Source organism: Hydractinia symbiolongicarpus, chromosome 11, assembly GCF_029227915.1.
Source record: "Hydractinia symbiolongicarpus strain clone_291-10 chromosome 11, HSymV2.1, whole genome shotgun sequence".
Taxonomy (NCBI): domain Eukaryota; kingdom Metazoa; phylum Cnidaria; class Hydrozoa; order Anthoathecata; family Hydractiniidae; genus Hydractinia; species Hydractinia symbiolongicarpus.
Genome location: NC_079885.1, coordinates 22,411,141 through 22,438,845, shown reverse-complemented (window position 1 = coordinate 22,438,845; position 27,705 = coordinate 22,411,141). Strand labels below are relative to the sequence as shown.

The 27,705-nt window shown below is 33.2% G+C and overlaps 1 protein-coding gene across 1 annotated transcript; it reads left to right on the top strand.

The window, feature by feature from the left end:
* The first annotated feature begins 294 nt into the window (after nt 1-294).
* LOC130614792 (protein virilizer homolog) lies at nt 295-27,705 on the top strand. Its single transcript, XM_057436252.1, has 35 exons — nt 295-441; nt 1,013-1,119; nt 1,583-1,669; nt 2,256-2,304; nt 3,410-3,566; nt 3,802-4,211; nt 4,297-4,410; nt 4,548-4,703; nt 6,414-6,602; nt 7,834-8,024; nt 9,524-9,677; nt 10,336-10,493; nt 11,792-11,978; nt 12,313-12,520; nt 13,160-13,387; nt 14,462-14,542; nt 15,044-15,256; nt 15,996-16,202; nt 16,975-17,373; nt 18,593-18,756; nt 19,686-19,858; nt 20,676-21,211; nt 21,680-22,041; nt 22,630-22,735; nt 22,923-23,016; nt 23,174-23,243; nt 23,991-24,097; nt 24,489-24,556; nt 24,782-24,919; nt 25,070-25,203; nt 25,479-25,605; nt 26,069-26,159; nt 26,662-26,696; nt 27,019-27,109; nt 27,515-27,705. Exons 1-35 carry the CDS (start codon nt 385-387, stop codon nt 27,579-27,581), a joined length of 5,715 nt encoding a protein of 1,904 aa, XP_057292235.1. The 5' UTR covers nt 295-384; the 3' UTR covers nt 27,582-27,705.

Sequence of the window (27,705 nt, the reverse complement as noted above, 5' to 3'; positions counted from 1 at the left end):
GAGGATAGGAACAGGGTGTTCGGGGTCCTGTAAGGTGAAGTCATGGTCGCCATTTTTGCTGTGCTGTGGGAGCATGGGATCGTCGCTTTCTTGTTGCATTATTCTTAAACCGAATAATTAATAAAAGGAATTAACACTAGAGGAACTAAATGTGTCTACTGGACCACTTGGCACTTCGCATCCGTTGACATTTGTTTACGAAATCGAAAGAGGAAATTTACGGAAGCCGAATTTCATTTGAATACTTACGATCAGAGGCTAAGTTATTATGAGAAATTTGATTTCCTGTTCTGTTCATTGCAAAGAATTGGGAATACTTATCAAAGTAGTCACATTTCTGTAACATTTCCATCTTTGTTTTTAGCATATAAAATACAGTAAACGATGGATGAGAAGCACAGTCTGCTGTTTTGTGATACTTTTAAACATGAGGCTGGTGAAGTAAGACTTATACGTTTTTCTTTGTTTTAGGATGTATAATTCCAAAGTTAGATCTGTCAACCAAATTATAACAAATCAATGTTAAATGTTTTTATTCTGTTTAATATTAATTAATAATCTATGAAATAGGCACATGGTTCTTGAATTCACAGGTTTTTATTTCTTAGAAAAAGAAAAGTAATATATAGACTAGAATGCCTTTAAATGTTCTAAAAAAATTTATCTGTATGCTTATGTGTCAACTCTTGGACAGTAAAGCCTGTAATGAAACAATAAAAAGCCAATAAAATACTTCAGAACTATAAAAGTCCAACTCTTTACTGAGGCCAACATTAGTTTTTGGAAATTTAAACTATTTGGTGATTTTTGTTTTTTTATTGGATTCCACAATATACCAAAAAGTCATTTAGAAGGAACACTGTTTTTTTTCATTGCTATTTTTTTTCTTCTTTATATTTACCTAATATATTATATATATATATAGATTTTTAGTGCTAAAGCATATTGGCAACTTTCTTTTCCTTATATGGGGAATCGCAAAGCTTTAAATTGTTTCACCTTTGAATTTTAGGACATGCATCTTGATATGATTGGTTTCACCCTACCAATTGTTGTTTCTGAAATACGTGTTATACCACATGGCTGTAAAGTTCATCCAGAAATCCGAAATCGCCTAGGGTTTGTTATAAATAGTTTCAACTTTAATTTAATTTACAGCATGTAGTATGCAGGAGTCATATTAAACATATAAAGTCAGTTTGCAAAAATTTGCTCACTATAGAGAAGAAAACCTTTTCGCATCTGTGGTCTACGAACACTGTAGGCCATTAATAAAGGAATATGTTATATACAGTGAGCTTTTTGACAGTTTTATAATAGAATACCGCAACATTTAAACTTTTTACTAGACCAATTTGATAAAAAAAGCTTTTTAATTGTTTAGTGAATATTTCATTTGATGGTGCACAATCACCAAAACTTTTATTCTTGTATATACTACTAATAAACACATGAAACTTCTTTCACGTAGAATTTCCTTATAGCCATACATTTTTAGGGTAGACAAAGAATCACTAAAAATTTACCCACCTTGAAGACTAAACAAGCACAACTGTAACTTCTTGTTCATGTTTTATATTAGAGAAACAAATCCATCCTCCTTCAAATTGGAAATATTCAGCAAGAACTTGTCGAAGCCAGATGCAACCGTATTTCAACGCCTTGGAGTGTAAGTCATGTTATAGATTGTTTGCCTGACAACAACTTGTTTATCACTAAGGACACACCATGTCTTTTTCGATAATTCACTTTTAACTTGTTGTGGTGCCAAAAACTAAAGGTCTCACAGTATGCAATATTGTCAAACAGATGCAGTTTGCAGACCCTGTTTAGATTGTAGAACCATAAGGTTGTCTCAAAATGTTCACACATAATTTGTATTAATGACTTTGTATCTATTTATAAGTATCACTTGTCTTTTATACAAAATTTAATGATAATCTAATTGGGCCCTTGTAAAGTCTGTAGGCAACCATACAAAGCTTAGCTGTCCCAGATTCTTCACAAAACCATGAATTTCAAACAAATAACATTCATAAGTTGAATTTATTTAATAAACAGAATAGTTTATAAAGTTTGTATAGTGAAAAGCAAACTTTTTGATATGATCTTAGGATTTAAAACGGGTGTGTATTTCTGAAGAAAAAAAAAGTTTATTCTAGTTAAACAACAAAATTATGAGTGTTGTTACTGATGTTACTGAGGTAAAATAAAATCAAGTGTTTATGTTATGTAATTTCTTTTATATTTTTTAGGTTGGACTATGAAGAAGGGAAAAGCATCCAACTTATTATCACTTCAAAGGTTCGATTCAATATAATTGTTATCCATGTTATGTGTTCGTACTATCTTTATTTAATGGCCAGGCCTGTTTTTAATAGGAAAATAGTATATTGATTTTGCAATATGAACAGGACCCTATTAGATAACAGTACTATTTTGTAACTGGTTAGGCCATCCTGCGAAATATTAACTAATAAATAAATAAATAATAAATAAATAAATTATATTAAAAAATAAGCATTTGTGTGGGCAGAAACCCCATTTGGTACAAAATTTGATCTCTATTGACAACATGGTCTTAGTGATCAGTTCATTGAAACGGTTTAAAGACGGCATTATATATGTTTAAAAAGAATGCAAAATTATTTTCATTTTTTTTATTAACAACAGTTACAGTATTGCATATTACATATTACAGTTGTTAGCAGTCCTTTTCGAATTAAAACATACATATGCCCCAGACAGATCTCAGTATTGTAAACTTTTATTTATTGAAGCCATTTTTTTACTCTAAAAAAACAAACACTTCACTAGATACCACTAAAATATAGCATTGATCAAATACCACAAGTCATTTTAACCCTTTCCAGGCTGTATTGATAACACTCCAAAAATAAAGGAAAACATCAACAACACAAATACTTCCATTGTTTTTATAAAATATTAATTCTTGATGTGTTTTTTTAGCGATTTGAGTTTAATAAATAATGGGGAATTCAGGATAACTTCCATTTGAGAATATTGGCTTGATTTCTCAAGCATCAAAAGCATTTTTCATAGTGATCTAACAAAAATTCGGTTCTTATATTTATTTAACCCCAGGGTTTATTTAAATTTTAGTAGTTTCTAAAAATACTGGACGCATGAAGGGGGCTGAAAAGTCCACAAGGGGTAAGGTGTTTATTTGACAGGAGCTAAGTGGTATTACAAATAGGATTTTTTTGCCTACTTACTTTTTCATATATTTTTTTTAATAAAGCAGACCTAAGAAATGACTATTAGATATAAGCTATCTTGTGGTAAACAAAGTATTAAAATTGACCCCATAATCACAATAGCAAAAAAATTCTATTAAATATCATAAAATTATAACTAGGTATGTTAGCCCCCTTTTTCAATTTTGCAGGTAGCTACAAATGTTGTTTTGGTTCGGGGGTGGTATCGCAACCTGACAGTTTGTTTGTATGGTAACTTCACTAACTTTCAACCTGATGTTAATCAAGTACCTCCTCCTCCACCCATGGATGCTGCAAGATCAATGGATGCTCATCATATGGCTGCAAGTAATACCCCAAAATGCTTTAATTAAATGCTTCCATTATATTCTTTACTTTTTAAGAGACTTTTTGTTACAACTTTCAATTTTTTAATATACGCAAAACTGTAACGAGAGAATAGAGTCACATTTTGAAATGCAGTTTTTATCATTGATGCATTCTTACTGCCAATAGCAAGTGCTTGAACTTTATTTCTGTAATTTTTAAAATATTAGCAAATGTAATGATTGTTTTTCAAAAGGTATACAACAAGTAATGGCTGGTTCAACATTAACTGCGATGCCTGGTATGCAACCAGTATTTTTACCAACACCAGGTATGGATGGTCAAGCTCAGCCGAATGCTATTCCACCTCACATAGATTGTGTTGGTTACCCACTAAGTGAAAGCCCACAGGAAAATTCAAAAAGAAGAGAACATGACTCTTTTCATGAATATCGACGCACACCGGAGCGTTGGCAAAATGATTATGAGGAGAGAGACAGAAGAAGAATGAGAGATAATCGTGATCGGTTTGACGGTGATAGTAGAAATGAGATAAGAAATTACTATAATCGGCGTAATGAAGAACCATACCATCGTGATCGAGATAAGGATCAATATGAAGAACAGAGACAAAAGAATGAGAAAGGGGTACCAGAAAGGGAGAGTGTAAGGGAAGATTATCTCCTTTATATAAGGCAGATTTTTGTGTATATATATTTAATATTATGTCTTCACATTGTTTTTGTATTAGGGTAAAAACCAAGGCAACAAAGAGGAATTATTTGAGCCACTTAGTCCAGAGTCGGATTTTTTTGACAATTCCCAAGATGATAACAATTCACACAAGCAAAAAAAGACTGAGCAGGTAATGCTATAAAATAACAAGCATTCTATGCAAAATAATAATTAAATCTATTACGGTATTGGATAATGAATGGTTTTCCCTACGTTTTTCGAAACACATTCAGGCAATAAAAACTCACGGAAACTATTTCCATCTAGATTGGATATGAAGACATTGAGAGTGATGAGGACTTAATGTTGGAAGATTTTGATTTTGATGAGCATAATTTGCAGAACGATTTTGATGCAGATGATACTTGGGCATCTGTTTCATTGAGCTTCAACCCTTATCAATGTTCATTATCACCATTAGAGGTATGCCCAGGGGGCTTTATGAGATGTTACTTTAAAGCTCGATTTATCATAATAACTTATCATATTTATCTTCGTACTGTACATGAACTGTATCAAGGAGCAAGTGCAGATAGGAAAACAAGCAAAATCTGCATACTCTGAGTCCATTTCACATACAAAAACAAAAAACTTTCTTTTATTATTTGCATATTAAATTTAAGAAGAACCAATCAGAATACTTGTTTATACATTGTACAATTATACCCATATTTTACACAAACATCATTTTTCTGGTAAAAATTCTGCTTAAGATATCAATCAAAGTCAAACGTAAAGTATATATAGCTGTTATGCTTTTTTTACTGGAATGCTTTGTAAAAGTTAATTTTTTGTTGTGCCTCACTCATTTTTTTGCCATGCATTACTTCATCTTATATTATGGCAGGATTCTGTGCAACACTTACAAAGAGGATGGTTTATGATGAAAAAACTCATCTCATTTGCTAATCGTCAAATAAACCATTTTAGCATTACTAAATTGCATGATTAAGCCTGACTAACATTAATACATTATTTATAACTTATTTAAGTAAAAAAACTTGTGAATAAGTGGTGACCTTCTCACCATGCAGGTAACTAGGGACCAGGTTAGACTAAAATTGGGCCAGTTCCCGGACGCTGCGTCAACCATTTCATTGTTGATGTTGTTAAAAAACTTTTCAAGCCGTAATACTAATAATTCTGTATTTTATTTTGATCAGTGCTTCAAGCTCTACACAAATATAACAAATTTCTGAAACTTGCACTTTTTAAAGGAGAACTTACTAAAAAATCTACATATATCTATACCTTCATGAAAACATGGCATAAAAAAAATTATTTTATTTTATTTTTTTGTGTCCAAATTTTATCCTTTAATTTCGATAATTGCATCAATAGTCGCCGTCATTATTGAACAAAAGCCAACTTGATTCGTACACAATTTGTTGATTTGTGACGTCACACGGTGTACATAGCTCGACAGGATTTGTAAGACGATGGATGAAGATTCAGTCACTTCTTCATTATGACAGTGAAACATTATTTTATTCTGTGAACGAGATTTATTTTAAAACATGAATCACAGGAGACACAGTTTTTCCTGTTTGGCATTCTCTCACTTAGTTCATCCACAATGCGTTTGTTTACATCCCTGCGAAATTACGTCACACAAGTTAGTAATTTACCAAACAGACAGGCCTCATTGACACTGTTTTGGTGGCAACCATAGTACTACTTTGACCTTATATATCCCGAGAACCAAAGCACAAAAATATAAAAAAATTTACACAGTTCATATTCACACTATAATAAACATTTTAAACACAACTTGTTATCAATCTTAGTTCTCCTTTAGATATTTTAGATAACAGTCTAATAACCTTTTTTTTCTGATTGATTATTTTACCTTCTGTGTGTGGAAAACTTTTCTTTTATTTTTTAAAAATATGTTATTTACTGCACTGTTAGAAAAACAAATCTTTAATGTATTATTTTCCCTAGCGAATTTCAGTGTAAATAACCCAGAAATCTTTTGCAAACCATTTTGATCATCTCTTAATGTCACTAAATGTAAAAAAAAAAAAAAAATACCTTTGAAAATTATTATTTGTGGAAGCGCTCTTAATGAGACATGACAAAGACATCTCAGTAGCTTACTAATAATAAAATATTTTATGATGGTTTTTTTAGTCTATTTCTCCAATAACAGAGACAGAATTTGAAAAACTGGTCAAGCAATACAAGAACACAATAGACTTGAAGGAACCTTCAGAGGTCAAACAGCTGCAAGTTTACATTGTTTCAGATAGTGAGGCAGAGCGAGATACAAAATGGGTGACCATGTTGGAAGAACTTCCCTCTATATTGTCAAAAGCAATGGTATGCTTGAGTGTCTTTGTTATTATTTAAGTAAACCAGGGTTGATACAGAAAATTATAATAATTTTGAACTCACAGGGACGAGGTTAAAAGATCATGCTCAATATGATAGAAGCAATTAGCAATGTAGGAACAATCTAAATTTCTTGTTAACCCAAATTTTTTTTCACCTTTGATAAAACTTTTAGTCACTCATTTTGTTTAGGCCTCCCAATCAAGGTGTTGGCAGTTTTTCTTTCTTTTTGTTTTTATTTCTATAAATCATATTAAAAATTTGTTCTGTATAATATTTGTGTAAGATTTCATAATGTTAACATTATTTATTCGATTTGGCCATGCCCAAATTAGTGCGCCCATACTCTATATATCAATGTTTAAAATGGCATTTATCAACTCCTGGTAAATTAAGATATTTGTATCATGAATATTGTTGTTCATTGCAAGAACTTGTCCTTACTGTACGGACCATTTTTAATTTAGATGTTTCTTTTTGGTCTGTACGCATAATCTGTTCTAATCATTTCTGCCTGCTTTCAGATTAATTAGGTCTTCCTCATTTACTTTCAAACTACACATCCAATAGAGTGTTTTATAGTATTTCTCACCCAATGATCACCCCATCTACCCTTCTTCTTAGCCCTGCTCACTAATTTTTTTCAAATAGTACATATCCTACTAACAACACTGCTCTTAATATTTCCTTCCAAGGTACACAACTTTTTATCTATCTCTAGCAAGCTACCACTATTGTAGTAATGCTGAGGATAATACATTTCCCATAATGTCTTTTTTACAATGTTGCATACAAACTGAGGGACAGCTCCTACTTTTTCTAAAACACCACTACTTATTCTGCGAACAAAATGCTTGCAAGGTTAACAAAATATGGAATTAATAACTGTCTTGTACTGTCTTGCCCTCTTAAACTTTTAATCCCACCTAAACCCACAACTTCTCATAGCTAAAAATACTACCACGTGTGGTGCCAAATGCTTTCTTCAAACTACAAATGTAATGTGGATGTTCTTTTTCCTAAATGCTTTTCCTGTAAATGTGTGTGAGAAAATATTATGTCTGTAGTCCCAGATCTTGCAATGAAACTAAACCAAAAAGTGTATAATTAATCATTGACTTTTTATTAAGATAATCAAAACAATGCATAACAAATATATTATACTATATTACTTTATATTACTCATATTGTTTTTGACAGCATTTTGTTAATTTTTCAGGCATATTTGCGATCCCAAGCCTCTCAGAAAGCTAAAGAAAAGCATTTCCTTTCCATAATAACAGAATGGGCTATCTTTGGGTTAAATATGGATAAAGCTTGTGGACTACCTTTAGGTGTCAATATTCGTTTTTTGAAAGCTGGTTTAAAGTTGACTTGTCTTCTTGCGAATGCTTGTGATGAATATCAGAGGTGAGTAGGTGTCGATATATCTCAACAAACAATGCAGACTGTATAGCAGCCTAATATATGCCACATGTGTGAGTGTTTCATCTGACTTCTGTAACATACTTTAGCATCTGCTTGTGAGTCAATGATAAATGAAAATTTCCCTTATTATTTGATCTAAGTTATGGAAATATTTCTGACATCGCTGTGTTTTTTTACAACATTGTCCAAATGTGATGGTACAAAGGTCAAATACTAGCACAGTTTGACATAAATCATTAAGATGTAATTGGATATTACCTTGCTATTGCTGCATTTCATTGTAATATCGGTTGGGAAGAGTATATAATGTTCATAATGTTTAACCTATTAGGCTTTTTTGGCCTGTGTAATGCTAATGGGTGGAGGCATAAAGTGCTTACAGGCCATAAACCCCAAACTACTTACACTTCAGTGATGAAACTGTCATTCTAGGTAAATTAATTTGATGAAATCACAGGGATCAGTATTGACATCACGTTTTATTTATGCTACAACCCTGATTCTTGGTAAACTGTCTACCAAAAAATTGATTTAGTATAAAAAAAGATATTTAAAGATGTCATTGGGATCAAAAATAATATCATATCTGCAAAAAAGTTGGTATTTTAACGATGATATAAAAAATCTGTTTTTCCAGAAATATTGAAATATTGTCATTAAACATTATATACAATATTGCATTAAAAGATGTTCAAGGTAAAAAGAAAACAATATGACATCATTCCTGCTTGATCGAAATGGTCTGTATTTTATCCATAATACACATATATGTCCTTAGCAACCTCTTGGTAACCATCTGGTGATCAACATACATGTTAATATATGTACAACAAAAATAAACACTTCTACATTAATCTCATTACTTTTCGAAATTTCAATTGTGGTGGTATTGCATTATTAAGTCGGGTAAATCTCTTGTCATGAGAATGTAATACCCCACAAAGTCCCAATTAAAAGTGACGGCATATACTTTGAAATTGGACTGTAAGCCTTACGTAAGGCTAACTGTATTTTATACACTTTTCCTGGCTGAAATTTAAAGCCTGCCTAAAATGATTTAATCCAATGAAAGAATATTTATCTCTTTAATATTACTATGTGATGGTACGACTAAGATGCACAAAACAGATTTTTCTATGGACTACTGAGTAGTTTGAATAAAAAATACAATGTCAGCGCAAATAGTGAAGTTAGTTACAGTGAACACTTGTAAGCAGCGCACTACTGTGTATCTAAACAGTAATAATGTGCACATAAAAGAATGCACCTAAAATTTGCCTTGTATCATACTCTGATTCAACACTTACCAAATGATCAAATTATACTTGTGCATTTTTTCTTTATATTTTTTTAAGGTATATACTCTGTCTACCTGTAACAAAATTTTTAAAGCTCTGACATAAAGCTAGTTATAAAGTTATAAAGTTTGTGGTAATGATGATTATTGGTGTCTTTATGAGAATTGTTGGTTGATTGTTTAGGTTCCTTATAGAAGAAAAGGTGCAAGAAAGATTGATTGAGTTGCTAAAGACTGATCACATGGCATCTTCGTTAAAACTGTCTATTTTAAAAGCTTTGGATATAACAACAAACACAGCATATGGAATGGAAAACTTTCTTGGTTGGAGTTTAGAGGTACTTTGTGTAATTATTTTGTAATTATTTTTTAAGATTTGAATTCAAGAACATAATAATAACTTAAAATTGATTAAAACTCTTTAAAATTCCAAATATCTTGTTATTTTTCTCTCCATTGTGGTTGCTTTTGCTTTGAAAACGAAAGTAACCACCATGGTTATTGATAAAAACATTCAATTTTGTTACTTAATCCTTGCAGGACTGTAAGAGAATCTTGGCTGCTGCAAACCATAAAAAATTTGAAATTATGTTATGAATATTCATACAGCATGGCCACTTCTTTGTTGGAAACACTATTATTAATGTGGCTCCTGTGTTATGAATGTATAAATTAGGTATAAACCAGCATTGCCTACTCAATTTCCCTCAGATGGAATATATAAGTACTTATATTTATAAAATATAAAATTGCATTAATACAATTGCATAATGTTAATGTTAAATGTTGAACAAATATTAATGTTCCACAAACAGAAAAAATCTAGTGTATATATTAAATACATTTTAGCCTTGTGCACAATAATTTAATTAACCCACAAGTGGTTCTAAAGTGGTTTTAACATTGTAGTAGAAGCTCATGCTTTATGCAAGGTAGTAGCGTTTTTGCATTTTTTTAAAATGCTGCCTTTAATAGTGTAATGTGACTTTATTTTAGGCTACAAACGAAAGTAAGCATGCACAAAGCATTTACGAAGATCTAATTCTCTACTTGCTGAATCAACCAACAGTGCGTGTTGTAGCTTCGATCAAAGCATTACTGCAGAAAGTTCATTTTTATGAAAGCTTGGCAAATTTACAGTCTATCAGTGAAAGGTAAACTTTTTTATCTGTTTTTAATCACAGTGTAATCCAATGTTCTCAATAGCTGCTTAATCTAAAATTATTAAACTAATGAAGGTATATATTCTTCTCCAGATAGGCGGGAATGGTGTAGTAAGTAAGCATGTGCAAAGCATTTACGAAGAACTAATTCTCTACTAGTGGTAGCGCTGTCGACTTGTGATCATAAGGTTGCATGTTCAAGTCTTCACTATGGTGCACTTTAAATGTAGTGTTAGCCCATTTAGAACCATCTACTGACCGCCAATTGGCTTGTGTGGCAGTCAATCAAGTTAGGGGAATGATATATGTATCTTTAGCGGGTTATGTAACTTAGTTACTGTCGGAGGGGATGAATAGCCAACTGTTAGGATGGAATTTCCAACGATGGTAAAACTTCCTGAGATTATAATGCTCTCACCATACCTGTATTTGTAAGGCTAAATAATAGCTCCGAATAGTAATTAATGAATATTAATTATTAATTACCATGGATGTTTTCCACAAACTAAAGAGTAGTTGCTTTAGCAATTTCTCAGTGAATAAGATTTCACGAATACATTAAGCCAACATGGCACACACTTAATAGATAAATAGTTTTTTTTAAAAACTGATAAAATCCTTAATTAGGGTCATTGATACTAGTTATCAAATTTCCACTATAATAGGTCTAAAATTTTAAAACCAAATGTTGGCCACTACTGAGATAAATTGACTGTACTTTTAGCCACTGTTTTTGGCAAATTCTCCAAATAGTCCTCTTCTTTTTTTTTGCTCACTGGTGCGAGTGGGTGAAAAATGACTTTTTCGCTTACTTCCAATAAGAATAACTTAATACATTGCAGTTGTTTTTGAATGTTTAACCTGGACATAAAAATTACAAAATGTTTTTATGTTTTCCAAAGTTGTGGAAAAGTAACCTTTTTGAAAACAGCATTATACCTACAAGGGCACAACACCGTAAGTGTTTTATTCCAATGTGCAACATGGTTGCCCTGTGCCTATAGCACCGAACCTTATGTTTCTTGATATTTATGTCTGAACTTTTAATAGGTATCAATTTTCTCAAAATAAAAAATGCTGCTTATCTGTTTTTGCGATGATAACAATAGGTTTAGCATACACTTTAACAGGCGCACCCGGACTTACCTGGGTGTTTCAGTTTGTGGCTCCAATTCTCACTTGAGTCATCATTTATGCAGCGCTTAGGAAGCGCTTGGGTTTATTTATAATCACTGATATATCTCAAATGTGGACCATTTATTTATTTATTTTATTGCTTTCGTTTATAGGGTTTCCAAGAGTGAGGTTTCTGAATTGGTTGAGAAATCAGAAAATAGAATTGAGCAAGAAATGGAGATCGAGGGAGGCAAGCAAAAACGTACTGTTGAAGTTAACATCAGCAATAAAGATATGAGTGACTTGTTGTCTGCATTTGACAGCATTTACAATATCATCAGCAATGGAGCATCTCTCATAGTAAGTTTAAGATAGTGTTGTAGGGCATTCAAGTCACAGTTATGAACTACTACAGCATGAAGGCATTAACCACATTGTGAAAAAACAAAAATGCAATAAAAAACACCACATTAAAACTGTTAGCTGATGAAGCTTATAGTAACTTAAACCCCTGTGTAAAATATTTGAGATGTTGTTTATGATGTTCTTTAAACTCCAATGAAAAAAAACCTAGTTTTTTGTTTACAGTACGTACCCTGAGATTTAAACTTATAACCTTAATTGGAGGAACCGTATTCAACTTTAAGATTTTTATTGAAGCATGTTGAAATTCTATAAATGTGACTTTTTTCAGGCCCAACCCAATTTAAGTAGTTTTCCAACATCTGCAAAACTTCAAGATGATGCCATTGATGACTGTTATCCTGCAATTGTGCGATTGTTAGCGAGCCGTAGATTTCTTGAGTCAATTTCAGTACTGGTGTCTTCCGTGTTGTTTTGTGATCCAGTATTGTATGTGGCAATCAGAGATATTTTGTTTCTCCTGTTAAACTCATCTAAAGGTAGGTTGAATGAGATTGTTGCCAATTGATGTATATAACAAATAGGTTTCTACATCATCTACTTAAAACATATTTTTTGTTTTTTTAAGTTCATTATTATATATTTCCCAACTATTTGTTATATATTCAATAAATGTTCTTGTTCTGTACAATGTGCAACAATTGAAGCCGTATTTCCTGTTTACCGTTTATGTCTAAGAATACACTGTTAACAGTGGTTAATGCAGCAACGTTTGACTAAACTGTGTCATTGTTTATGTATGCTACAAGTTATTCAAATAAGAATTATTTGGTATAATTTAGCAAATGTAGCATGACAATTCTGTTGAATATCTGATTTATACACTCTATAAGACAATAATGCTTTTCCTTGGGTGGATAAATCTTGGTATCCAATAAATTGCCCTTCAATATCTGCCTAATGTTAGATACCTGCTCTTCTTGTATGCATGTTAAGTTTTCTTTGTTCATTTTTTCTCATAAAAGACTTGTTGGAGGAGTGCCAGAATTGAAAGTTACAACTATGACTTTTTAAAATTTTTTTTAAAAAAAAGAACTTTATAGGGAATCAGTTGCCATAGTCGAAATAAACAAGTAGAAACCGGAAGCTATAATTCATTCCACAATATTTATTTACAGGTTTATTGTATCTGTCATCTGAGCCAAGCACGTGCAATGGTTTGATCAGAGTGTTATTGCAATCATCAGAATCTGAGATTGATGTATTGGAAATGCCAACATTAAAGCAAGTGAGTTCGACCACAGATGCCACAGAGAATTGCACGCCACATCAGTTGGGTTTACTTCTTGTTTATCATTTGCAAAGTCTTCAAGCTGTTGATCAGCTGTTAGAGACAGCTCAAGAAGGTATGTGTAGTTTTTTTATAAGAAGGTATGTGTAGTTTTTTCTAAATATTTCGATCAAAGGTCCCTCAAATCATGTTCCATTTTTTCTCATGTTTATAAGCTTAACCCTTCCACCATGGGGCATAGACATATATGAACAAATCGTAGGGAAAAAACGGCCCACCATCATGTTGTCATAAAAAGTGTCATGATGTTTGAGAAAGAGAATGCGATAGGATACCCAACGATAACAAACATGAAACATTTAGATTTTTTCTTCAGCCAATCATGACTCCAGTTTTAGAAAAATAGGTTGTTTTAAAAATGGCAAGTCTCTAAGGGTTAATAGATTTTAATTCAATATCTATAAAGTGAACAGTATTTGGTGAAGATATTTCTTCTTATGCGTATTTCTTGAGCGTTGTATAATAAACTAGACATTTCATAACAAAAGTATCTTGTGCAAACTTTAAATGATTGCAAATTGTTTAAGCAAACATTATGGAAAAGGATCAGAAATAAATTTCTAGTTGTGTTGGACTACTTTTCACTGCATATGCTTAGGTATACCAATTCCTGATAGGTTTTCTCATTAGGTAAAAAAAATCATGATTGGCAAGCAAATTATGTCATCTTTGTTTTAAATTTTGCACTCAGTATGACTTTGTCTAAAACGAAGTTGGGATAGGACTAGCGAGGGTAGTCGATTTTTTTTTTCTTGTAAAATCATGAAATGATTCCTTGTTGTTTGCATGTTAAAAGAATGCTTTCTCCATCTGCCTGAACGATTAATAAGATGACGCCTTCATAAAATCAATGACATTGTCATAAAACCAATGACTTTTTATTATTTTTTTGTTTGATTTTAGTTATCTTTTTAACGACTATGTGCATGCAGAATTTACCCAAAGCCTTTCCCATTTAGGAGTTATCCTTTGAGGGGAATTTGATTTGAATTATTCAGCTAAAATGTTTGCAGTTTAGACCAACAAAATTATTATTAATGTAAATTATATAAATCTTATTACAACCTAAAAATCTGTTTCATTGTTTAATATTTGTGTGTTTACTTGTTTTTTATCTTTGTTATTTTAGATTTAGAAGTTTCTAAGATGGACAGCACAGATCATATATCAATGCTACATACTATATATGCGATGACCTTTACACCTATAGGTCTGAGTTTTAAATTTGTTTCTAATGTTTTAAAGTCAAAATAAAAGAATTAAAAGGGTTACTAAAACTGGGTAAAAAAATCTATTTAAAACAGCAGTCCTTTGTGGCAGTTTTTACCAAATAAGATACTGAGCCAGAAACTCAAAGATCCACCCACCCCTATCCGTCATGTTTGTTCTCCCACATTTCACGTGTGTTAACCTTATAGATAACATCTCACAGGTCTCCTATTGTTCCTCCGTTGTGGTGTCAACTTCAGCTAGGCAAGAATCTGAACCACTGAACAAAATCTATTTCTTTCTTCTGAGAATGTGTAAAATCATTTTGACCATACCTAAAAATATAATTTTGCAAATAGCGAAGCATTTGCAACATGATTCGTAATATTTTTTTGGTTTATATTTGGTGTTATTTAGGTTATGTCAAAATAAAAAGCAATCATTGTCCTTTAGTCAAGCAATTAAGTGAAATATTATGTCGATTTGTTTTTATTTCAAATAGGTCGCGATGCAGTCTCCTCGACATTCTCCCAAGGCGACAACTTAAAATGCTTATTGCCATTTCTGACGGGAGATGAAAATTTTGAGGCTAAAATGAAAAAATCAGTCTCCAGCAGATATGCAACAGTCTTGTTAAGTCAAATACTTCTTCACGCTGATAATGTTGAGTACCTTAAAAAGTTCGGATCGAAGCTACTGACTGTTCCCAAAAAAGGTAAGTTGATTTTTTAGGTTTATTTTGACTATGCCTGCATCTTATCTTGGTAGAATTTCTACGTAACTAAGGGAATGAAAAACATTTACTGAAGCTTAATAGACATAGAGCATAAATATATTGTAAAAGTGTTTATAAACATTTTAGTTAAAAAAGAACAGGCATGTAATATTTAGCATTTGTTGGTGCAAATATGAATTATATTTTAATATTTTAAATCTGAAGCACCAAACACCCTTCGTGACAAGGTGTACCCTTTTTAAGAAAGGAAATGTCGATATTTTGGCTACCATTTGTAGTGCAAGTCACAGCACAAGAAACGAACAAATTTCAAATCATTTCCTTTTTCAACTTTTCTCAGGATTTCAGAATCTACCCGTTTTCGAAACGCTTAAGGGTAGGCCCTTATTTGAGGGTGGGTGTTTATTCGAGAAAGGTGCTTATTAAATTATTTCACTTCTAGGGTGGGTGCTTATTTGAGGGTGGGTGTTTATTCAAGAAAGGTGGTTATTCAATTATTTCATTTCTAGGGTGGGCACTTATTCGAGGGAGGAAGCAGTGCTTATAAAAGGGGGTGCTTCATTGAGGCATTACAGTATGAGAATCATATTTAGTGCAATTTTTAAGTCTCCTCAGATGTAAACTAAACATCTAGTGCATAGGTAAGCAAGTTCTATAATCTCTGAGTTACACATGCTTTGTGGTTAAAAACAAATATATATAAACTTTTTTCCTGTAGAAAACGACAAAACCCAAGACGACATTCATACTCTGCTTTTGCCTTTGGAAAAGATAACCAAGTTGGATATTCATGCCATCTCAAGCCTGTTGGATTTCATGAAGGCCGAGCTAGATGAATTTAAATTGGGTTCAGGAAATTTAAGAAGCATCTTGACAACTCTTCGTTTGCTTAAACATCTGACGAAAAGGCCTGGAAACAAGAAGGGTAAGTTCTAATGAAATGTGATTTAAAAGAATGTTGCAATTTCACATTTTGATTGGGATAGCATAAATAAATGAATGAATGATTGAATGAATGAATGAAAAGGTGGTCAGAGCGTGTGCCTCAAAATGAATTATGATGATTTGATTGCTTGCATAAAATTCCTATCTTGGTTTTCACAAATTAGAAATTTTTGCAGGTTTCTTATTTTGCCATTTAAAAAAATTTTCACGGTCATAATTTTTTTGCAGTTTCGATTTTTAAATCGATTAGAGGTGACTACAAAAAATATTTCGACGTAGATAATTGTAATATTGTCTAATTTTTGTAGTTGCACATACTAACCCTGTAATTTGCCTCTGTTGCAGAAAACTCTAAAATATTGCAATATGGTTGTGTAAGTTTAAGCTCCAAGCTAAAGGAATGTTTACATTAAAGAATTATGAACAGATTCCGACATCAGTATATTGACAGTGTACATTAGAATTTCTTTTTGTGCACTTGACTCCTGTGTTTTGAAAGCTTTTTAATGTTGAGATGTTTCAATTTAAAAGCGTTTTTATCTTTTTCAACAACCAATCAAAACTCCAGAAATACCACCATCTTTAGTATGTTTAAAGTGAGCAGGTTAAGCACCAACATCCAAGCATTAGGAATATACGGCTGAGAATGTTTTAATGTAAACCGACCTCAATACAACTCAGATGGTAGGTACATCATTTGAGTGTGTACCAATTTTTTTGACGTTTTCTTATTTCGCCTTTTTTCATTATAGAACAACAGAAAGATCTACAGTGGCGTCTCGCAGTGATTCAAATGTTTTCAGCAAATGCTATAGAGGTTTTTATCACGTTATTCATAAAGTTAGGCGAAAACCTTGCACTTCTGTGGAAACAAAACGAACCATTCACGAATAGCCAGTGTTTCATACTGGTTAACATAACCATGACATTGTTGGAATTAACAGACACTTTGTTAAGTCACTCTTTGACGACCTCGTTTGGTTTTAAAGATGTTCGCCTCATTCAGCAGTTGTTTGTATTGCACAAGGTACTATGTTCCAAACCACCGGCAGGTATACTGTCGAGTGTTTTGGCGAACATACAGGATGGTATCATAGAACTCTTGCGAAAGTTTATGAAGTTCACGTCAAACGCCCCCGAGTCAGAAGAAGGTAAGAAAAGTCACATTTTAATTTTTTTCTTCTTTCATATTTTTCATTTTATTTCTTATTTCACAACTTGTGTTTCTAAAGGGCAAAAGGTACCTATCAGTTATCACGGTTCGGTTATCGGTTATAATGTAAGCATAATTATGGAAATAATAATGGCGGGGTTTACATGTAAACAATGATTGCTAGTGCTGTTATTGGTATGGCCTCACTTCCTTAAACAGTATACAATGAAAAAACACTTAGCTCTCGCAACCAAGGCCAGGTATTCTGTAGTAATTTATGCAATGCACGTTGATTGTAAAATCCGTTGCTTTTCACCCAACAGTCATATCTTCGATTTATTTCTCAGATATAGATAGCAAAAGATATGCGTCGGGACTCATGACTGCCCCTGACACGATTATCATACAAAAATACTTTCAAGCGAAAAAAAAAATTATCTTGTTGATTTTAATTTTTTTAAAAAGCGCGCATAGTCGTATTAATTTCAAAAGACGAAAGCCAAAAGAAGAATACTTTTGTTTACTAGTGAAAAAGCACGTGCATTGAATTATTTTAGGTAGTGATTTGATTAGTTAATATTTTAAAGTCCGCGAGAAACGCGATAAAATTTCTACTAGTGAAACCTTTCTATAACATAAATCATCAAGACTGTGAGCCAGCTGTTGGTATGTTGAGTTTCGTCTCAAATCGGCTCATGTTGTTTCAAAAGCCTGTTCCGTAATGTACAGGTTGTAAAGTTGATTGCAAGAGCTTGTTTTTTTGGGGGAAAAGGAGCCTGAGGACAATATAATTGTAGATATGGATACTAACTGAAAATCCCCATGGGTATTTCTGAAAAGCCATAAACTGGCTAAAATAAAATAAGGCGAAAAAAGTTAAACGATAAATCCAAAATATTGTCGGAAGTAAAAGATAAACAAACTTGTTACAAGGATTGATTTATGTGATTTATTGTTGGGCGTGTCCGCCCCAGGTAAGTCATTTTGTAAATTGGAACCTCAAAATGACGTCCGGCATAGTACTTCTCATACGTCCTTGAGAAAAGTATCCGTTGTAGAGATGCGTCTGCTGTAAATAATGTCTACTGTAAGGAGATTCATTATGTTTGTCAGAGAAGCTATTTTTGACACTGTAATTGGCTTAAATTTTCTCTTGAAATATGTCAGGGGAATCACCTTTATGAAACAAGTTAATCATTCCCTCTCTGTACTTGTAGCTGTGAAGTCAAGCACGTGGTATATCCTCTTCAAAGAGCTGTCCACTTTCACTGTTTTAAAGCCAGAGAACTTCATTACTGGACTCGTACTTATGTCAGAGCTTCTACCAACTCCGCTACCGATCTATTCATGTCAAGAATTCAGTGGTGATCAAGTGTCTAAGGTATTTTGAGAATGTATTTATTCGAACTGCATGTAAATAAAGATGGTTTCCTACATTGCCATATTATCAGGGAGATTTTATTGGTAATTTATTGGTGATTCCAAACTTTTCATTTTTTCGCAGGACGAATTTTGTTTGCCATGAAATCTAAAAAGTATTAGTCATAAGTTTCTTCCCCTTAACCATATGCAGGAGTAGTAATGGTAAATGAGCATCGACCAAACTTTGCACGCTGAAGGATAAGTGAAAACCAGCCCAAGTAAAATTTCAAAACTGGTTATAATTAATTACGAATCCATCAAATCTTTGCAAACTCGATGTGCATCCGAAGAAAGTTTATCCTTACTAGTTACAAGCTGTTTACAATAATAACGACAGCTGATTGGCTGACTTTGTTGTCTAGAAATAACATTTTGTGCGATGTATTGGGTAAATCCTTGAATGACTCTCTCTTGGAATCTCCCCTCTACTCTCGTTTATATAAACACACACCACAAAGTATTCTTGCACCATAAGGTATCGAGTTTACAAAAAAAAAATTATAAAAAATACCACCCAACTTATGGCTTAATTTTTAAAAGATTTTTTATATCTGTCCCCTTTTTCAAATAATTTTTGGTCCTCTTTTTGACTGATATCGTGTTAACTTCAACGTTCTTGCTAGTTAGATGTTGCCTTCACAACAAATTATAATATTTGCGGTAGTCCTAGTAATATATTCGAAATTGCCCCAGGGGTCCTTTTTGAGAACCTATGGTACATGGTATCAAAAATTATCAGTGATTTTTTGGTCAAAAGTATTAATCAAGTTACTGTGATATTAATTTCACAAAAATTTCTGTCGATGTACATTTTTTTCTCAAACAACATGCTGCGCAAAGACTTCTTATTTTATATTATTAGCATTCTTCATTTGTTTTTCTCCATAGATTGTTAGTCAACGTTTGTTTGCCATGGCAACGTTTAGTTGTTTGGGTTCGGAAATAAAACTCATGTTGAAGACTGTGATTGGTTCATGTTGCTCAGTGATGCATTATTATTTACGCCGTGTCACAAGTCAGCTTGTTGACTTGGGTTCATCAGTTGCAGGATTCATCATAAGGTATCTCACGCTTATTGTCTAGCAGAATGTATAGGAAATAAAAAAGCTTAGAGTATTGAAGGGAATTTTCCACTCCAAAAATGCAGAAAAAACTAAGTAATGATTTTTAAATTTCTTAGAAGTGTTATGTTGCAATTTTAGGTAATTTTTTACTGGTTTTGTACCTAAAATTTAGTATGCATAGTCCTCAGAAATTCTAAGCCTCAGAAATGCTCGTAGTTATTTTTCTGCAGAAAAAATGGTTTTTGTATTTGTGAAATCTAGGTGAGTATAAATCATAGAAAATCAATCACCGTAATGCTTCAAATAAACGCCCGTAGCGGCGGGGCGTTAAATAAATTTTCGAATTTTTGGTTGCAAGTAGTGCATTATGAAAGGGAAATTTAATAATCCTTTTTACTATTTTTTTCTGTTGTCAACGGATTATATAGTTTCCATATAATATATACATCATTTTTATTATTGTCATCGTCAATTGTAACAAAGGCTAGAACAGCATCGACCATATATTTTCCCTATAGTTAGAATCGTGTTTTATGAAGTTCTTTTCTCAGCACTTGTGTAAAATTTGCGTGAAATCAACATTTGCATTCGACTAAATAACCTCTAAAGACAGGGTTTATTAGAGGCGTTTATTAAAAAAACAACATTAAAAAGGGTGGAGGAGGCATTTAATCAAGGAGGCGTCCAGTAAAAGGGGGCGTTTATGAAGCAGTAATTGGTTATAATACTCCCTGTGAGGGAACCTTCTACCACCATACTATAGTTAGTATTAAGAAGATATATAACGAGCTGTCTTTATGTTTGTTAACCTCAGAACATTGTGTGAAGTTGTTGACGAAGAAATCAGTAAAGCTAGCAAAGAAAGCGAAGAAAATTCTTCCACAGAAGTGGACACAAAAAAACGTTTTCTCTCCGGCTATGCACGCAATGCATCCTCACTGCTCACCTATCTTGTGTGCCAACCCGGTGGAAAAGCGTCTTTCTTGTCACTGTTGTCAACTACAACGGAATCAATGTCGGAATTTGCTGACTTTATGACGAAAATCATAGCTGTGAAGGATAAAGAAGCCGACGAATTATACGTAAGAACGACATTATTGCCAATGATTCAAGCTATCTGTGATCATGAAGCATGCTTGGATAACTTTGATGGAGAAATTACCGCACAGCATTTAGCAAACTCAATGCCTTTAAAGGAACACTTGACCGCCATCGTGGCTTTGTTATTCAGCTTGTTGAAGACAGAGACAGTGTCTCTTTCAGTCCATCTGAGAGCGTTAAGCATATTGGAATCTTTGACGGATCATGATTATGGAATGCAAGTATTGAAGAAAAATTTGGAAACAGACGGTAAGAGATATTTTTTTTTAGTGTGGAAGTTTCAAGGGAAGTAACGATAAGGTTAATTACAAGAGTAGGGAAAGTGGTCGGTAATTGATAAAAAAACTGTCAACGTGAGGGGAATCCTGTATAGCATCACATAAAATAGGAATAAGTACAGTGCCGGGACAAGATGCACTCTTGTTGTGACTTCAGTAATTTTTCCATTGTTCACTTGTCTCGTGTGATACATTGTAAACACGTGATTGTTGCAAACATTTCATAGGACACTAAATCTTGCTAATGAATCTTTTGAAAGATAAAATTATGAATAAAATTTTTTTTTTAGATTTAAAAGAAATAACCCTGGTTTATATAATGACCATTTATTTACTGTTTCTTCTTTATTTCTATGTATTCTTAATCCAATTTATTTTATTTTTTCTGTTTTTATTTACTCTTTATGTGAGATCTATATATGTGTTTATTTCGTTTCAGGAGAAAGTGTCAGAACATTTTTGGACAGGTTGGTGAAAGAAGTCGAAAGTAAAAATGATGTGCCTATTATATATAACACCATCTCTGCATTTATTGATTTTCTGAACCTAATTAACTCTTTTGGTCCTGATAACTACATGAAACCGGAAGAAGATGATGTGAAAATGGAAGAGGAAGAGCAAGAAAACAAAGACACCAAGATGGAGACTGATGTCTCCGAGGAGGAGAAGAAGAAACAGAATGCCAAAGTGCCGTTGCAGCGAAGTATATTTGTGAACGCAAACATGCTGAAAACAATTTTTTCACTTGATGACAAAAATACGAACGACCATCCTCTCACTAAGTTAGAAAAATTGATCGAGGTAATGTTGTTGTTGACTCGCTTGTTATGGTTACTACTCATCCCCAGTACCTTTGCCCACTTTTCTTTTGTCTTTATTCGAAACTGGTAAGATTGGTGACACCTATTTATTAAAGGAATCAAAATTGTATTTTGACGACGTAAGAGATCTGTTTGTGTTTTTTACATGTTTTTTGTTTATAAGCAATGAAAAATTCTAAATCAGACTGGGATGTGCTTGCACCGAGATCTTAATAAGGCTTAGTTTATGCTTTCAAAATGCTTATCCCATTTCATCATTTTTTCTTTTGCTTGTTTTGGCACTAAAATAGAACTGCAACATTTAAATGTCAAAAATCGAATGTAATTATGTTCGAAATTCAAATGTTTGCTACAATATTTTAATGAAGGAACAAGGTCAACCTTATAAAGTACAGTACTGTATTTCTCTTTTCTTCTTTTTTAGTCAAAAACATGCAGAAAAAAGATTATTGTAAAGCATAATGGCTCGGCATAATGTTTAGCATATGTCTAAAATTTCCCCTTATCCGAGCCTAGATATGCTTATAAAAAAATATATGTATGTAAGCGAAACTTCTTTTGGTTTTAGGAGGAAGGAAAGGACGATGAAGAACTTGTGTCGCTTAGTCAGTCCATCACAACCTTACGGATGATTATGATAGCGGCTGGAGATGGGAAATCCACAGAGAGCTACGGTAAATTTTTCTTTTTTTTCGTGTTTTAGTTGTAAACTGGCTTGTTATCATTGGTGTTTAAAATCGAGAATCACCAACCAAAGATATCATACTCACTGCTCGCAAATGAATGTCTTTTTGTGAAAAAAATAATGCGCAAGAAGTAAGCAACTTTTTTTGTAAACATTCACATGTTTTTCTTTTTCAGATAAAGTATTAGAACTCCCTCCACCGGAGAGCGTGCAACAACAATTTAATTTACGATTGGTCTCTGTTCTGGTTAATAACATGGATGATGAAAGGTATTTGAACAAATTTACTAGTAGGCCTTTCTGAACGCCGGTTTTTACGCCGATTTTTACGCCGGTTTGTACGGCGGTTTAAAGTTATCTGTTATTTGCGTTATTCGACACGTGACTTGTAAAAATGGCCTTACAATTTAATATTGGACAAATTTAGAATGACGGCAAATGATTGGTTTGACGCGCCTGCTCCGGATGATATCGATTCTGATGGTGAAAACGAGGCTGTATGTATATTTAAATAATATTTTAATTTGGTTCGTATCTTAAATGATCACCGTGGAGGTGTAACGTTACTGTTTTGTGTTGCTAGCCTTGTGTATTTGCGTGAGTGCTGCATAAGCAGTACAGGTCTCGATCCCAATAAGTCGTAACGCAACAAGTTGTTCAAAACACAAAATAAGTCGTTATTAACGAAAAAAGTCGTTAAGACGTTCAATGAAATAAGTCGCAATGATAGAAGATAAGTGGAACTAGTAATAAAACTATTAATTACGAGGAAATTGATGTCGCAACGAATCATAGAAGTCGTTACATAAGAGTTTGTAGCGAAAACATTTTTATCGATTAAGTCGTAACAAGTGGAACTAGTAATAAAACTATTAATTACGAGGAAATTGATGTCGCAACGAATCATAGAAGTCGTTACATAAAAGTTTGTAGCGAAAACATTTTTATCGATTAAGTCGTAACAAGTGGAACTAGTAATAAAACTATTAATTACGAGGAAATTGATGTCGCAACGAATCATAGGAGTCGTTACATAAAAGTTTGTAGCGAAAACATTTTTATCGATTAAGTCGTAACAAAACCAGTGGTGACAAAACAAATCGTAACGAAACCTGTGGTGACGAAACAAATTGTTACGTAACGAGTTTTAATGACAGGTGTTTGTAGTTTCCTCCGAAGGCGGCGCATATGGACATAGGTAATCTATCCAGTTTAAATGTTTCAAATGTTCCCTTTTCCCGTAGGTGAAAGTCGATCTACTCGCTATTTCGGAGAAGTACCTTCCCAACTTTAAATTCAAAGAAGAAATCGAAAAAGGATTTATCGATACCACGGAAAAACGGTCGAAAAGGTGAGACAGTTTAGTTTGTTATCTTGTTTGCATAATATGTACTTCCAAATCTGAATCTTTCGTCACCACCACAACAACTACATCAGAGAATTCAACAGTTTTACTGTTCGATCGTTTGGCGCCACAATTTTATCTGCGTAATTCAGCCATTAAAGATCTGGTACTAAAAAAGTATCATAAAAAGTCTTTTCTGGTGAATAGTTGTTACTGCGCAATAGTTTTACGGCGCATGTGCGATAACAGTCGGTAGCAGTATGTCGATGTATAGCAAGCATCCGAAGTATGACTGTGACTGATGATGACCACGGTTCGTTTTAATGTAATTTTCAAGCCTAACTACGAAACGTTTTATAATTTTTAATAAATTGTTTTTATTTGTGCTATTTCGTAGATCCAAAAGAGATGCGTTTATTCGTACTGGAGATCATATTGAAGACACTAAACGACTACGTTTTGACGGTAATTTAGTGTTGTGACTTCCTTCGATTGGTTAAACGAGACAAATTCCTATATGTTAACAAATGGCTGTTTTTTTCAATGCTCGTAGTCCAATTAATATATCGTTTCCACTTAGATTCTGACATGCCATACTGGCAAAGTTACGTAAAGTTACGTTCACAATTTAAATGGTTTAAAAATAAAAAAAATCTTTTTTTTAACAACATTTATTTATGCTGCTTATAGTTTCTGCGTTAAACACCCACCCTTCGATGCGTGGTATTGGTCGAGGAGCCAATCGTGGAATGACGAAAGGTTTTTTCGGACGGGGTTTTAATCGAGGAGGGCGTGGCTTCGGAAGAGGCTTCAGAGGACGAGGAAGAGGTATATGCATCATTATTGTGCCTGTTATTAAGTCAACCTGTGACGATGGTAAAAACGTTTACTTACTATGGTGATTTTTGAAAATGAAAGACGATATATGTTACCTTGCTTACACACACATAAACCATCTTTCTTTCTTTCTTTCTACAGGTCGTGGTAATGATGATGGTTTCAGGCAGAGGCGACAAAACACAAGTCGACCACCATCGATGCATGTGGATGATTTCATCAATATGGAGAAAACAGGTGATACAGTGATGACTCATGACCAGAACGCAGGAGAAGTAAGATTAGTATTTAAGTGTCCTTTCCGATGTAAACTTTTTTTAATTCGAGTCAATTTTCTATTAGCTATCTGCGTCCGGTTTTTTTTTACTCGAAATTCGTGTTAAGTTTCTACCCGTCTTTCGTGAAATAATTTCTATTTTGCGTTACAATGGCTGCCTGTTTTTGTTTTTGTTTTTTCAGCCCTTAACCTTGCAGTGGAGTAGATTTAAAGGACGACTAATATTGTTGATGTCTTTTAACTTTCATAATATTTATTTTTTATTTTTCACAGATCAATAACACTCCAACGTCAGGTAACGACAGGTATCAAAACAACTTCAACAACAGCTCAAACAGTGGTGGAGTGCAAGGACGGTGGAGTGGTCAATACTCGAGCAACTTTCGCCGACAAAATGAAGGTGAGAATTATTCGAACAATAGTGACAGTTGTCTTGCTATCGTCATATATAAGTTTGATGATCATAAGAGGTGTCCATGGCAAAAGTTTTGCGCCAATTTGATTGTGGGAGTTCCTGCTATTGTCATCACGCGACGTTTGAATGGTCACCTCTGTGGAAGGTGTACACCTTCGGAGTGACCCCTGTTCTAAAATCCCGTTATTGTCTGAATTTTTATAATTTTTTTTCATGGCTTTTGAATTATTCTTAATTATTCTTTTATGAATTGAGGTTTCTATTCATGACCAGACATTCGCAAATCGAAAAAACCTTCGCATCTCCTTTTTTTCTCGACTTAAAAAAGTCACTAGAAGAACATTGTATGTATTTGGGATTCCCAGGAACTGATTTCTTGGGTACATTCGCAGACGCGAAAATGAGTATGTTTAATGAATCTGCGTTGTGATACCCCTCTTCCCTACAGGTTCTCCGCAGACGTCGAGAAATGGCGGCGGAAGTGGTGGATATGATTACAACTCGAGATATGGTGGAAGTAAATACCACAATCGTTCAAAGTAAGTTCACTTGTTTCATACACCATCATAGTGTTGTTGATTAGTTACATGCTAACTATAGATGAACTTTCCAATGTTTACAAAAGTTTACAGAACTTCGCGTGTTCTTGTCTACGCGCGCATTTTTTTTTTTTTTACTTAAAAAGCAGGACCATATGAGTTGAAATATCTAACTCGTATTATTTGGAAGCACAATATGAAAAAAAAACTCTTTTGTAAAAACAAGTTTTACCAATTTTAACGAATATTTCTTTTTCTTTTTTACTTTCAATATAACCATTTATTATTACAAAGTTACCTTCATGTAATAAATTCCGCAGTTTCTAGCATGACGCTTACATGTTTGCGTTTATAACCTTCTCTATATTAATAATACCTACCGTAATCTTGTCTGTCTGTTTAAAATGGCAGTACGCCGTTTATTTCCAGGGTGTCTGCCACAGGGGCCAAATTCGTGTAAGGAATGCACGAACATATGACTAGTTCATTTTATTTTTTTTAGTTCTGATTGGAACAATACGTCTTATGGCAATCGAGGTATGTGTTAATTAATAAATTATATTTCTTAACTTTTAAAATATTAGACAATATAAGACAACAAAATTTTTCACAAAAATCTCCAAAAAAGTGTTACACACTCACCTATCTAATTAACGGACCTATCTAATTAACGGACGGTCCAATGTTGCAATCACTTTTTGTCCGTTAATTAAAGGTGTCTTTTTGCTAATTAGAGAGTTGTACTAGAGTAGTACCCCGAAATGGTAGTAGTACACCCCTTCCCTCTCGATTGCAATATTGAAAATGAGGGAAAAATTTTTTTACTAATTTTGAGAAGGGTTTACACCTTCTGTTATAGGATCACGTGATTCTTCTTACCCACGCTCCGTACGCGGTGGGGGGTACTGGGCAGGACCGAAACCAAAAGATGACAATCGTTACGATAGCAGGTATGTGTCTGACATTAGGTTCTTACCTTCCGCGCATGCGCGTAGTTTTTATATGTATACCGATGTTTTCCTAAGCAAGCAAAATCTTATAAGCTATGCAAGACTACGATTGAAGAAAGGATATTATAGGGCAAAATCGGATAAATTAAAGACAAAATATGCAAATAGTATGTGAAAAAGCCTTTCTCACCATTCACCCTCAAAGTTCTCTCAATTTCTATTTGAACAAATGTCAAGTTTGATTTCCAAAAGAAACAAAAAAAAAAAACGTGGCGAATTTATAATACTAAATGTAAGCACTCTTTTAAGCATTAAAAACAAAACAATTATTTTGAATTCTTTTCTATCCTTCTTAACTAGTTTATTATACTTTCTCACTAATGATTTTTCTTCAAATTTATTTAGATTCTTTGCTGGTAATAATTACCGTCAGAATCGTGGTAACAGACATCAACGAACTTTCACTCGATAACACGTTTACTAAAATACTCGTCTACTCCCAGCTTATGGTACTTTACTAGAAAACTAACTACATGAAGAATTATATTGTTACAATCAGGAGGGTAGATTATTCTCCTTAATACATTATAATCAAA

What these genes read in the sequence shown, in the direction of transcription:
- LOC130614792 (XM_057436252.1), top strand. Translation starts at nt 385, where the DNA reads ATGGATGAGAAGCACAGTCTGCTGTTTTGTGATACTTTTAAACATGAG. An exon ending in TTAAACATGAGGCTGGTGAA is followed by an intron (nt 442 to 1,012) that starts GTAAGACTTATA and finishes TTTGAATTTTAG; the next exon opens with GACATGCATCTTGATATGAT. An exon ending in GTATTTCAACGCCTTGGAGT is followed by an intron (nt 1,670 to 2,255) that starts GTAAGTCATGTT and finishes TATATTTTTTAG; the next exon opens with GTTGGACTATGAAGAAGGGA.